Raw genomic sequence first — 13,893 nt, forward strand, 5'->3', positions numbered from 1 at the left:
CTAGAACCATTGGGAACAGCGCTGTCACAGAGGGGCGCGCCCTGACGTAGCCACGCAGAAAAAGGGTGTCGGACTTCTATAACGAGCCTCTTTAAAACTGCTGCTCCATACAGGTTATTAATCTAGTCACAGGGACCTGCACTTTGGAAGTACGCAGTACCATTGGCAAGAGTTGCGCTGCTGCATTTCGGTGTTTTCATCCATTGTTGTGGACTTACTTCGTTTTGCTCTCAGTAAGTTGGATTTGTGCTGCTGTTTAGCGATTTACAAAAGTATGTTGCCTGTTTATGAGTTTAAAATGAGTGTGGATCAGAGAGCACAGTATGAGAGACTGATGCTTTGGCTCATCCAAAAACTTCTGCTATATGACTCTGTAGAGGGATACGCATGTCTGTCGTTGACGTTTTATTAAGGTTTATATAAGAATCTGTTGGACGCTGTTTAGCACTTGTACTGTGTATGCGCCAAACTGATGATGGAAAAAAAAAACGGTGCACTTGATGGGTTTATGTCAACTAACTGCGTTCTAATTTACTGGACTTACTGTGTGAGCGTCGATTGCATGGCCATAAACAAACTTTCTTTAAAGTTTGGAAAATGAAAGACTAGTTTAGATTTAAAAGATATATTAATGGACATTAAAAGACATGTATCAAGTAAAAATCAGCTTTCTGTTAAACTTTTTTATATTATATTATATTATATTATATTATATTATATTATTACACTGTGTAGGCTATATTACCTATGCAGGGCAAGTCAAGTTTATTTAGCACATTTCATTCACAATTTCATACACAAACACAGTACTTTACATATAAATGATAAAAAGAAGAAAAAATACAGTCCATTTCAGAATCATTCAAGAGGAAGACAAAAAATAAGAATACAAGACATAGATTAAAAAATATATATATATATATATATATATATATATAAATGTATTACAATAAATAAAAAGGTTAAAACAAATGGATAGCATTGTACCTACCAATAAAATTATTTTAACTGGAGCTACACTGTCTAAAACAGCTGTAACGATACAATATTTTCAGACAGCTTGTAGTAGTTCAGTAACTATATTGTAACTATTCACTGATGTACTTTATCAGTAAAAACTTTCTCTGTGCTTACAGAGAACAGTGAGGAAACATCATGCTGCTCCTCTTACTTGGAATCGTCATTCTGCACATCGCAGCTCTGGTGCTGCTCTTCGTGTCCACTATAGTCAGTGTAAGTAAAACTGTTCTGCAATATCTATCTATCTATCTATCTATCTGCATAAGTAAAACTGTCTGTCTGTCTTTAGTTATTACACTTGATACGTGCGATTAGAGACTAAAAGATACTGAAGGACACAGTTTCAGATGTCTTTATCTTCTTGCTGATAAGGTTTCTTACATCCTCTAACAGGCATGGGTTGTGAATCCCACCAGCAGCTCAGACCTCTGGACAAACTGCACCACAATCAATGCAGACTATAAATGTGACCCTGCAAACTCTGGAGGTAGGACCTTGCTACGATTTTATTTCAAAATGAAGTCAAAAAGCAATCTGCAATGCAATCATACATATACAATAATGAGTTATAATGTTGCTTTCACGTCTGAAAAAAAAGTTGACTGCAGGCACCCTTGGTATGTCAGCATAGCAGGTTATTCACAGAGGGCTTGAACTTGGCATAACTGTCAAAGCCCCTTTGCTTGTTTACCACACTCTTTGGTGGGTGTGCCCATTTTGACTCACACCTCTATACTGCCATCTAGGGCTGAGAATGCAAGCATGCAGTTTAAATCCACAACAGTTCCCTCTTCAACATCAGCTCATGCAGACTGTATAAATAGTCTGGCTGCCGCGGCTGAGCTCGGGCCCCTTGTTTGGGAGTGGAAAGTGCCGGGGTGAAAAGAGGTTTGAGAACATATAGGGTGGGGCAGAGGTCGAGTATTTGAAGCAGCTCAGATTTAAACTGATCTCTTTACGAAACTGTGTATGTGATGGAGTAGCATTGGAGAACCGTAGGCCGAACATGGCGTAATTTGAATCATAACCACATCAGAATGCCAGTGACAAGATTGTTAACAAAACTATGAACCAAGAATTAAGTCATTTCTAGAGAGACAGAAAATAATAAATGTTTTCAAGTATGTTGCTGAGTTTTCTGTTACAATGCATACCTGCTATATTGCCATTTTAAGTTGTTTGCCAGAGCAGGCTTGTGGTTGCTGTATGGTGCATTTAGAAAAAAATCAATACAGAAAACTATGGCGTTCTCAAGCAGATACTGGAAGCCCTGTTATGGGATTGGCTGTTCTCGGAGGGTGAGATGATGTCATAGTTTTAGTACGAGAACCGCCTCTCTATGTGTTTTGGTAATGAGGCAGGACCAGAATGCTTCGCTGTGTTATTTTATAGCTCCCAAGTATGTTGGCGTAGCAGCTACGATGTGCGGTATTTGTTTAGGGTGTGGCGTGGTGTGATGCAGGGGTGGGCACAGAGGGCTTTTCTGTCCTTCTCCCCTGTGCTTGATCAGAAGCAATAAGGTTGTTTCTCTTTGAAAGTTTCCAACTACTGCATAAGTAGTTATTTGATGGACATCTGAGCTCTCCGTAAAGAGGGTGTCTGGTTTTTCACGGGTGCATCTAATGGCCAGTGCCCATTTGCAAGAAAAACCCTAAAGTTAAGAAAACCCTTAGTTATAATTGTAGTGCTATTTTCATATTGTCAATGATGAATGCTGAATTAGCAGCATTTATGACATAATGTTGATCACAAAAAAAGGCTTGTCCCTCCTTTCTCTAGAAAAAAAGAAAACAATTTTGGACACTTTTAATAAAAGTGAATGGTGCCGGTGCATAAACGTTAATATACACACTGCTTTAAAAGGATAACCACAATATGTTACTTTGTACATGTTAACATGAGTTATAACGTTAACATGAGTTAATCTGTGTGAAGTTATATCCAATGTTACAACTTTTTTGTCATGGCAACGAAACCTTGTAATTTCGGGATTGGATGTAACTTTACACAGATAAGGTCAGTAAGCAATTTTATCACATTATAATCATGTTAACATGCATAATGTTTACGTCATTTGGCTATACTTTTTTAAACTGTAACATTTATGGACTGGCCCCATTAACTTCCATTGATTATCTGAATGAACGGCCTTCGGAGAGCAGCTTGCATTGCATTCTAAAAGGGATAGTTCACCCAAAAATGAAAATGATGTCATCAGTCACTCCCCATCATGTTTTTCCAAAATCATATGACGTTCTTTTCTCAGTGGAACATAAAAGGATATGTTAAGCAGTGTCTTATTATAAGTCACCATTCACTTTTCTTTTCTTTTTTTTTTCTTTTTTTCTTTTTTCAAACAATGAAAGTGAATGGTGACTGAGGCTGTCATGTGGCCTAACATATTTTGGGTTCCACCGAAGGTTGAAAGTCAAATGGGCTTGGGACAACATGAGGGTAAGCAAATAATGACAGAATATTTTATCCCTTTAAAATCTACTGCACAGTGTTAAACGTGAAAAGTACAGTACCTGCAGGGAACACTATTGAACTTAGGCAATCAAACCAAGTGAAAAAAAAAGAAAAAAAAAGTTGCCTAGGATCACCTGAGTGGTGTATTTTACACCAGGACTGAGAAAGAACAGCTGACATGGAGAAGCTACTACACTGGCAGCTAAAGCATGCATGAAATCCTAGTCATCATCTTGATATAGAGAGCTGTTTCAGTGATGAAACTGGGAATCTAACATGAACACACACATACTCACACTTTTGTGTTATGTTTCCCTTGTGCTTACTTATCATCTGTTAAGCCACATTCTGCACACCAAAGACCATATGTAGAAATGTTAATGCAAACAGAGTATACCCTCTTCAAAAACAAAACTTTCTGCCTTGAAATACGCCAGGGCTATTGGTATTTCCCTGTACTGCAGTGGATGCATGGCAGAAGACAAATGCTGTACATTAGGTTGTTGTCAAGCTCAGAAAGAGTCTTCAGCCACACCTTATATCAGGAAACTCCAAATGTCATAGCTCTTCAGGAAGGAAATGTTTTTTTTTTACTTCTTGAAGATTGATAAACTGAGGATGTATTTTTAGGTTAATAGATTTAGTAACAGTGAACAGATGAACTTCCCAAGAGGATGCTATTCTATTTTTACTTAATTGTTGAGAGATAAAACCTAATTGTATCATTTGTATTGTGGGTGTGGTAACCCAATACATCCACAGATAGCAGCAGAGCCCTGTATTTATGGATGCATACAAGAATGGTCCACTCATGTGGTCTCCAGTGAGATGTATTCTGAAAAGAACAAATGCCATTTCCACAACTGTTTCCATTCTGAGATGTTTACAAGCACATAAATAAGGATTTCTTCTCCTTTTAGGATTATCCATGTCTGCCTGAGCTTTAGCCTAATATTTTACTGTCTAGAACATTCATATTTTAATGCCAATGTTTACTTACACTAGCACACAAGAAACCTCAATTTGTGGACTTGTGCATTCACTATAATTATCTTGAGAAGGTTTTTCAGTTTCTACAGTATATCCATTTTCTGTATAGAAGCAATGGTATTACTGTCAATTGTTGAGATTTATGCAAATAAACTGGACTTCTACGTACAAAAAAGGACTTAGCTGCAGGCTGATACAAGCAGATGGTAGGAACTTAAATAAAGTGAAAGCTAAAATACTGGATCTGATTCTGCTTTAGGCTAAAGTAGAGGGTCTGGATCTTCTTTAGGCCGCAGTAAAGGGTCTGATTCTGCTTTAGGCTGGGCTTTAGAGTTTAATTTTGCTTTAGGCTGGATTGGACAGTATGATTAATCTTTAAAATGTATTAGATGGTCTGATTCTACTTTATGCAGTAAAGGGTCTAAATCTGCTTTAGGCAGGACTAGATCATCTAGTATCTATGTCTTTTGACTGGAATAGAAGGTCTGATTATCCTTTATGCTGGAGTAAAAGGTCTCATTCTGTGAGTCTGATTTGTTTTAAGACATGATTTGAGGATCTGATTCTACTTTGCGGTGGAGTAAAGGGTTTGATTCTGCTTTGGGCTGGACTAGTGAGTCTGATTCTGCTTTAGACTGGACAAGAGACTCTGATTCATCTTTAGACTAGATTAGAGGGTCTGATCCTACTTTATGCCGAAAAGGCCCTAATTCTGCTTTCAGGTGAAGCAAGGGGTCTGATTTGGCCTGGACTAGAGAGACTGATTTTGCTTTAGGCTGAAATAGAGTGTCTGATACTGCTGTAGGCTGAAGTAAAGGGTCTACATCTGCTTTAGACTGTATTAGAGGGTCTGATTCGACTTTATGCTGGAGTAAATAGCATGATTCTGCTTTAGGGCGAAGCAAGGGGTCTGTTTCTGCTTTAGGCTGGACTAGAGAGTCTGATTCATCTTTAGACTAGATTAGGGGGTCTGACTTTACTTTATGCTGGAGAAAATGGCCTGATTCTGCTTTATGCTGGATTAGAGAGTCTGATTCACCTTTAGACTAGATTAGAGGGTCTGATTCTACTTTATGCTGGAGTAAAGGGGCTGATTCTGCTTTCGGGTGAAGCAAGGGGTCTGTTTAGGCTAGAGTATAGGGTCTGAATTTTATTTACACTCACGTTAAAAAACTGATTTTAAGTGCGAGTAGAACATCTGATTCTTCTTTAGGGCTTGACTGTTCTAGTGGCTATAAAGGGAGCGGCAGACACAGCTGAACATGAGAGGATAGAGAGAGAGGTGGAAACCTGATGCTACAGGAATGACCCACGAAGAAGAAATAGACATGCTGGACAATCCGTGCATTCCACTTATTACTGCTTGGGCACACAGATGAGGGACAGATGTTTATGTACAAAACCTTTTCTCCTTAGACAAGTTTTGCATAATCATAGTAAATTGCACCCAGACTGTACACATGCTTTGGAAGAACAGCAAAAAAACGATTCCACAAACTCAATTGAAGGAAAACAATGCTTAGACAAAAATTTATAATTTGACTGTCTGTTGTCCATTACACTGAGTTTGTCACCCTAGTGTAGCCTACATATGGTGTACATATGGAACATTCCAAAGCCAGTATAACACACTACATATTAAAACAAAACATCTGCCACAACATTCTTCATCAGTCCCACAGTCCCACACAACATTCCCACAGTATGCTATTGATTTTCAGTTGATGGAAGAAGGTATTGTCTAAACAGTCTAAGCTTTTGTCTTGTAATCAATGTCTCTTTTCAGTGTGAATCACGAATATGTGCAAAACAAGAGAAAAATATTTCCTGTAATGCAGGACTAATGCAAACACTAACTTTTTTTTCCACACAAGCATGGGGCTTTTAAAGCCATAAAATGCAGGTATTACAGAGTTAATGGACCTACTAGTAAGCTGCCTTGTTTTGGCCTTGGGACATCTAAAGAGAATCAATATCAGGTACCGGTATCCTGCTAAGAGCTTTTAGGAACAGAATCTTCATTATGTGATTACACGATGCATTAAGGGTTTCAAGCAGGCTGACAGTCCATGAATTCTCCAGTGCTCAATATCCATGATACAACTGTCAAACCTTTCAATGCAAAATATTGGCAACAACAAGAGTTCATTACGAACTGATATTTTGTGTTCGTTTTTTTGCTGACTCTTCCCAGCAATGGCGATATCAATAATAAATGTCCAAGTGCACATCTCTCATCATCTGTAATTTAAAAGGTATTGTCCAAAGTTGAATATAACAGTGCAACTAAATCTACTGTGATCGATCGATAATGGCAGATGAGATAGAAGACAAAGACCTGCTTATTGCTAGTTGTAGTTCGAGGTTCTTTCCCTGCATGAGCAATTTATTTTTATTTTTTTTCTATAAAGCTCAAACTCCCTTAAGTGGTTTCAGGAATAAGTAAATGCACTAATGTATTGAAATGGTTTCTCTCTGTCTCTCTGTACTGCAGTTTGGATCCAGGCAGTCCAAGCTCTCATGATCCTGTCAATCATCTTCAGCTTCCTGTCTCTCCTCCTGTTCTTCTGCCAGCTATTCACACTCCAAAAGGGTGGACGCTTCTTCCTTACTGGAGCATTCCAGATCCTTGCTAGTGAGTATCATGACATTACAGTACCAGTCTGAACACAACTGACTAAATTTGTGTTTCTTATGATCTAATAAACCTTATGATCTAAAGTATTATATTTAAATGTTGAAAATTTGTTTTGTAGACAAATTATTTTATGCCTACATTTGAATCCCTTAACAACAACAACAACAAAAAATAATAATAAAAATTATTAAAAAATAAAAAAAATAAAAAAATTAAACATCGAAATGGATGATTTGGACTGGATAGTGGAAAGGAAAAGCAGCTAACAAGTACCCACATACATGGGAACTCCTTCAATACTGTCAAAAAGCATCCCAGATAAATACATCAAGAAGTTGTTTATGAATGCCCACATTTTAGGCTAAAATATAAGATATGTTTGTTTTTGTTTAACATTTGCTCACTGCTGTACATAATCTCCATATATCCATTTTTGTTTTTACTGTATTTCTTGTGATTAACACTTTTTTTATTGATTCCCATACATAATACAAAACAAAGAATAATATTAATGAACAGAATCAACAATTATCCCCTTTTTAACCCCCATTAATTCCCTACCCAACCCAACCCCATCCTAACCCTCAACAAATATCACTGTGGTCAAGCCAGAGTTACACATACAATTAAAAAAAAAATAAAAAATAAAAAAATTGTTTGTTTGTTTTTTTTGAGAAAATAATAATAATAATAATAAAAAAGAAAATAATAATAATAATAATATATATATATATATATATATATATATATATATATATATATATATATATATATATATATATATATAACAATTGCTAAATAAAGAGAGAAAAGGAAAAATCCACAAAGGATACAATTTACAATTTTGACCATAAACATTTTTCTCTCCACATGGTTATTCCAGCGAGAGATTATACACTGACGCCTCATGACCTTTTCCAAAGGCTATGAGCACCATACAAAGAGTGTCTGCAGCCTTAGGGGGCTGTGTACTACCACCAAAAATAGTACAAAGTAATACTGTATTTCTAAATAGCAGAAACTAGTTTTAATAAAGAATGAGTAGTTGTGCTGAAATATGCGACTGCAGTACAGAATATGAACGATGGAAAAAGATCGATTTGTTTTTTTGTAAATGGTAATGAGGCTGGCACAACATGCTGACATTCTCATGCAGTGTTAATGGACCCAAAGTACACACAGTACAAATGAAAGAGAGCAGTGAAAGGCAAATTACAACAGTAAATTGCTTAATTGCATACGTGTTTGAGCTTGTTATACTGTACACACCTGGCTCAGGTCATCTGAGATCAATTGCCATTTATTAATAAAAGATCAAAACCTTCCTCATAATGATTTTCTGATATGGAGATCTAAGGGACATCTACTGATCTCCTCTGTTTCTATGGAGGTGCATATGCCTTTATTCTGCTAGATGAAAAGACTTGGCCTTGGCCTTGTTAATCTAATGAGGCCTGTCAACTCTTATTAAACAGCAGACAATGCAGAAAACCCTTTAATGTGCTCTGCCGTGGACAGACTTCCTGCAGATAATGTGGTTATAATTTCGTAAGATTAAATACTGCAGCATGCGGAATTACAGATAGGCAAGGTCACCAAACACAGAACATTCACCTAACGTTAGTGTATGGTTCCATTTGGTTATTTTTTGGCAAATCGATTCCTAACATTCTCAGAATGTTCTTTTTAGATTTTATTTTGTATAACCATAAACTAACATTGTTTAACATTCCCAAAAGAACCAAAAATTGTTTGCCGGGAGGTCACCTAAATGAGCGGTGTCTCTCTTCATTTACCACAAACAGTGTAAAGGGATCAAATATAGAAAGATGAGTTTTGCAGCCATTTTCTGTAACTGGAAATGCAATTTATGTCAAATTATAGCTCTCATTATGAACGTTAAATTACATTTTAGAGTCTTTAGGCTGTATTGAAGATGGAATATTATTGTAGATCATTACGGTTCTTGGATGATGAATGGCTCTGTGGGCGCCATCAAGGCTGCTTGATCTTTCGGAAGATACTGAGGGCTTTTAGGGCTCTTGTCAGTAGCTCACGTTGGATAGGAAGGGCACTCTAATTGAAAGCTAAATGTCATGGGAATGCTGAGGGTGTAAACAGCACAAAGCAAGACAGTTACAGGTGCCCACTGGATTGGCACCGGATACATGGCCGCTGCCACAAGATAAAATGTCAAGACTGGCACTCTGGGGGTGGTTTGTGGTCTGCCTGACAGTAAGTAACATTCTGAAAGTGCCTTGTCATGTTTCCTTCCTCTCACGAAGACGTTATAGAGATAGTTCACCTAAAAATGAAAATTCATAATTTATTTACCCTCATGTTGTTCCAAACCCACATGACTTCCTTTCTTCCACGGAACACAAAAGCAGACATTACGCAGAATGACGGCCCTCTGTCCCAATTCTCTTTCATTGAACGGTGGTTGAGGCTAACATCCTACCTACTAAATTGTTTTGTGTTCCATGGAAGAAAGGAAGTGCAACAGGTTTGGAACAATATGAGGGTGAGTAAAATGATGCCAGAAAATATTTTAGGGTGAATTATCACTTTAACAGTTATAAGAATAGGGCAGATACAGCATTAGTTTGGGGACTGTTAAGTTTTCAAGACATTTTGTGGTCTGGAGATTATATTTAGTGTCTAATAATGTGTAATGAAAAATGACAGTACTCTGCACCAATGGGTGGGTGAAATACCAATTACAGTGTTGAAAGATCTCACAAGAGAAACAAGCGACCTGATCTGGAAAAACAAGCCCAAATATGCCAGTTGCCTCACCAAAATTAGCGAAAATAAGCAATTTTTTTTTTTCCTGTGTGGTGGATTGATCGGCGTAGAAATCATAACAAGCAGTTAATTAACAGTGAAGTATAATTTTATTTAAAGATCTCAGTCAAAACCCGGCAGCATCAAATCTGTATTAATGCATCATCTCTAACAATAATTCATTGAAGACTTAGAAACAACTGAGAAATATACCTCTAATAATATTTTCCTTGTATCTGGATTAGCCATGCATGCATACTGTATTTAGTATTTATACATAGTTGTCTTCATTCACAGAATGCAACATCCACAATGGGCAGTTAGCCAAAGAAATGTGTGATGCAGCAGTTTCATTCAGGATCAAAGCACGTTTCATTTTTTCAGGCAACGTGAAGTGGTGTAGTTCCAAAAATTTACTGTGATAAACCCTTTGGCCTTTAGTTTCATAAAAAAAAAAAAATAAATAAATAAAAAAAAAATCAGAACAAATTTAACCGGTTATAACCGGTTACCAGCATTTAAAAATAACGTTTTCACTCCGGAACAATTGAAATTCTCTCAACCCAATTTAAATGAGGTGCCATTGCATTTTAAAGGAGTCATGACATGCCTTTTTTATTATTATTTTAAAATGTTAGGTTCACTTAAAATATTAGTAAAGTTTTTGCCCAAAAAAAATAAAATAAAAACATATATCTGTAAAACATGATCATTGTCCACCCTCATTTTGACCCTCTGTCAGAAACGCTCTGTTTTGGATCTGCTTCTCCTTTAAGACTTGAAAGTAAATACCCACTTTTATGTTTGTCTCTCGGCTCTTGACTGACCTGCTCTCTCCTTGCCATCTCACTGCTCACCACTACTGGGCGGGGCTACGGAGGTGATAAGTTAAAGTAGGCGTTGATGTGTTGTTTTGGAGGCGGTCAGATGCAAATGCCTACCACAGTGTGACATCACAATGTGGATGAAGTAGAGAACGAATTGTTTTGGCAGCTTGGTTTCAACAAATGCTTTTTTTGCAGTGAGAAGGAAGTTTTGAGTTCCAAAACGTAGTACATTTTCAGAGTGCGGTATGTCAAAAGATCAAGGAAAATTTGATCCATCATATCATGACCCCTTTAAACAGTATTGAATGAGTTCCCATATGCTGACTTATTTTCTTTTACTATCTGTTCCAACACCTGTATAGATAAGTTTTTTAAAGACATTTGTTTGTATTTTGGTCTCTATTTCATTTCTAACTAGCTAATGTTTCTTATCCTCTACTCCCCCAGGTCTGTTCGTTATGAGTGGAGCTATTATTTATACAGTAATGAATGGCGAGTGGGTCCATCCATCAGAGTCCTTTGGCTTTTGCTACATCCTGGCCTGGGTAGCCTTCCCTCTGGCACTCATAAGTGGTTTAATCTACGTCATCTTGAGAAAACGAGAGTGAGGTGGCAACCTTCTGTGGCCGCAATCGTGTAAAGCTCTTAAGCCAATGTATCGCTCTGCACCCACAGAGAAGTGAAATCACCTAGTATCTTCATCCGGGGTGGTCATTCAAAATCAACTCAACTGCCACCCCAAAAATACAAAATCAATACTGTCATAATTTGAAGATGTATATAGTATCTATGGTTAAAACCTATTTATAACACTTTTTACATATATGTAAATAGTATTTTATGTTTGCTCTGTTGACAAAGAACCTCGGAAAAGTTTTTCTTTACGCTAATTAAGTGCCTAGAGTGTGTTTTTGTCACAGAAACTTGCATAATTAGCCATAATGTGTGTTTGTGTGTCATTTTCTTTCCTTATAAGGCCAAAAATACATATACAAAGTTGCTTTGAGGTATTTTAAACAAAGTGCATGTATTAAATTATAGGGACAGTGAAAGAAGTGTTTCCAATGAAGCTGCATTGAGAATTTGTAAAGAAAACCATGTTTAGGAAAGCTGTTTTTTTTCTTCTAATATTTTTAAAGCTTTGTTTTTCTGTTTTCCAACAAAAATGGTGCTATGTATTTACCATTCCTTTAACTATAGCCATTTAGCTTTTATTTAGAAGGACATAACATGACTGAAAGCCACAACTAGAACACATTTGAATACATATTTAAATATATTGTGTTTGTGCCTATACAATGCTGTATATACTGTACAGTACTACTCACTAAAAATTTTAATTTTATAATAAAACAAAATATGTTCTGAGTAACACATGACTTGGTTATAAATGTAGTTTTGGGAGATGTGATGGAGGAATTGTACTAACAACTGTCTAGGGTAGAATAGTTTTAGTGGGATTTAGAAAGTTACTTTTAAGAGCAGCATTAGCAGCAGGATTTGAGAAAGGCAGTAATTCATTTAGTCCGTGTAACAAATGTTGCTTGTTTGTAAAGTGTTTGGTGAGTTTGATCACCTGTTAGCCTTGTGATGTCAGCACAATCAGGGCATTACATAATTAAACACTGCATATTCAAATCCAACTACAGAATAAAAAATATGAAATGAAATATAAATGAAGGAACATGAAATAGTGGTACATGTTTTTTTTTTTTTTTTTTTTCTCCAAGTACACCAATCTGACAACATATAGCCCTTTTGTATTTTAGTTAATCGATCGTGAAAAAACATATACTAAAGCATCAAAGTGGCAGTATTGTTGGGAAAAAATGTGTTATGGACTGGCACGATGGTGGTACATTTTGCATGCATTGGCAACACTTTTCAATACTTGAAACATAACATGCTGCAATATCTACCATCTTGTGATGTTCTTGTTCTACTGAAACGCATAACTCACAGTAACTCACGGCATACTAAAAGAGAATTCAACGTATTACTTATAATTTCGAAATTGTCACGTTTATTACAGGATCAGATTAATTCATCTGCAACAGCGAAAACAATATTGTTTTGTTATGATGAACTGAACATGTCTGTTTTCATTGTTGAAATGGATACTCTGTTGGTCAAATGGCCCGAAGAATGTTTAAATGACTAAATCCCCTTTCAGATTGTATTCTGTGACTGAACAAAGTGGCAACTTTTATGCACAGCAGAAACAAATATTTTACTTGCAATAAAGCTATGATATCTTGACATGTTTTTGTGTGCAGTATTTGATCATTTGTCCCCTTTTAAACAATAAAATGTTCAAATAATTTGGTCTGTACTGGCATGGGACCAGCACTAGAAAATACAAATAAATATGAATACCTACAGTAATTTTTTTTTTATTTTTTATATATATATATATTATTTGACTAAAACCAAGTTACAACTGGATAGTGTTGAATTGATTTGACATGACTTAACAGTTATAAACATTATAATTTTATTTAATTTTATGTCTTGGTGCTCCTTCAGAAAACACATTTGAAGGGAACATGTACCTGTAAACTCTGTGCATTCAGTCTGAAGGAGTGCAAACTCTGATGAAAACTGTTCATTATGTTGTGCCTTTGATTTGCTCCTCTAATGAAAGTTTGTGTTTGTTAAAAATCTATTAAAAATAAATATTGCTTGCCAGATAATTGTTTGTCTTTTTACTCAACTCCTGCGTAAGTGCCAATAAACTAATGCCATAACATGTCTGAGAAGGTTCTCTAAAGAAGAATAAAAAAATAAAATATATATATATATATATATATATATATATATATATATATATATATATATATATATATATATATATATATATATATATATTTTTTTTTTTTTTTTTTTTTTTTTAAATGGTGCCACACAGTGGTACAATTCGAATAGTGCATCTTATTTAAGGACAAAAATCTGAAAAAAGTCTGCCATCTAGTGTCAATGCAGTGTCATTAACTTTTTATTAAGGTTCAGCATTTGTCCCCCAGGCTTTTGTATGTATTTATTTATGTACATTTATGAGGGCATATTTTGTCTAACCGTATATAAACACATTGTGCCATCCATTTATGTTAAATACTCCAACTGAATCAATACATTGAAATAATTTCCCAGCCTGAACAATCA

General features: G+C 35.9%; 1 protein-coding gene across 1 annotated transcript; it reads left to right on the forward strand.

Annotated features, from left to right (window-relative positions):
* The first annotated feature begins 66 nt into the window (after positions 1–66).
* pmp22b (peripheral myelin protein 22b) lies at positions 67–12,990 on the forward strand. Its single transcript, XM_051673669.1, has 5 exons — positions 67–233; positions 1,137–1,233; positions 1,414–1,507; positions 6,974–7,114; positions 11,179–12,990. Exons 2-5 carry the CDS (start codon positions 1,156–1,158, stop codon positions 11,337–11,339), a joined length of 474 nt encoding a protein of 157 aa, XP_051529629.1. The 5' UTR covers positions 67–233; positions 1,137–1,155; the 3' UTR covers positions 11,340–12,990.
* The last annotated feature ends 903 nt before the right edge of the window (positions 12,991–13,893 follow it).

The sequence above is a fragment of the Myxocyprinus asiaticus genome, chromosome 36 (genome assembly GCF_019703515.2).
Source record: "Myxocyprinus asiaticus isolate MX2 ecotype Aquarium Trade chromosome 36, UBuf_Myxa_2, whole genome shotgun sequence".
NCBI lineage: Eukaryota > Metazoa > Chordata > Actinopteri > Cypriniformes > Catostomidae > Myxocyprinus > Myxocyprinus asiaticus.

Bases quoted from the DNA above. Each gene is read 5' to 3' on its own strand.
- pmp22b (XM_051673669.1), top strand. From the start codon at position 1,156: ATGCTGCTCCTCTTACTTGGAATCGTCATTCTGCACATCGCAGCTCTG. The intron at 1,508-6,973 runs GTAGGACCTTGC...TCTGTACTGCAG, and splicing joins TGACCCTGCAAACTCTGGAG to TTTGGATCCAGGCAGTCCAA. The intron at 7,115-11,178 runs GTGAGTATCATG...CTACTCCCCCAG, and splicing joins AGCATTCCAGATCCTTGCTA to GTCTGTTCGTTATGAGTGGA.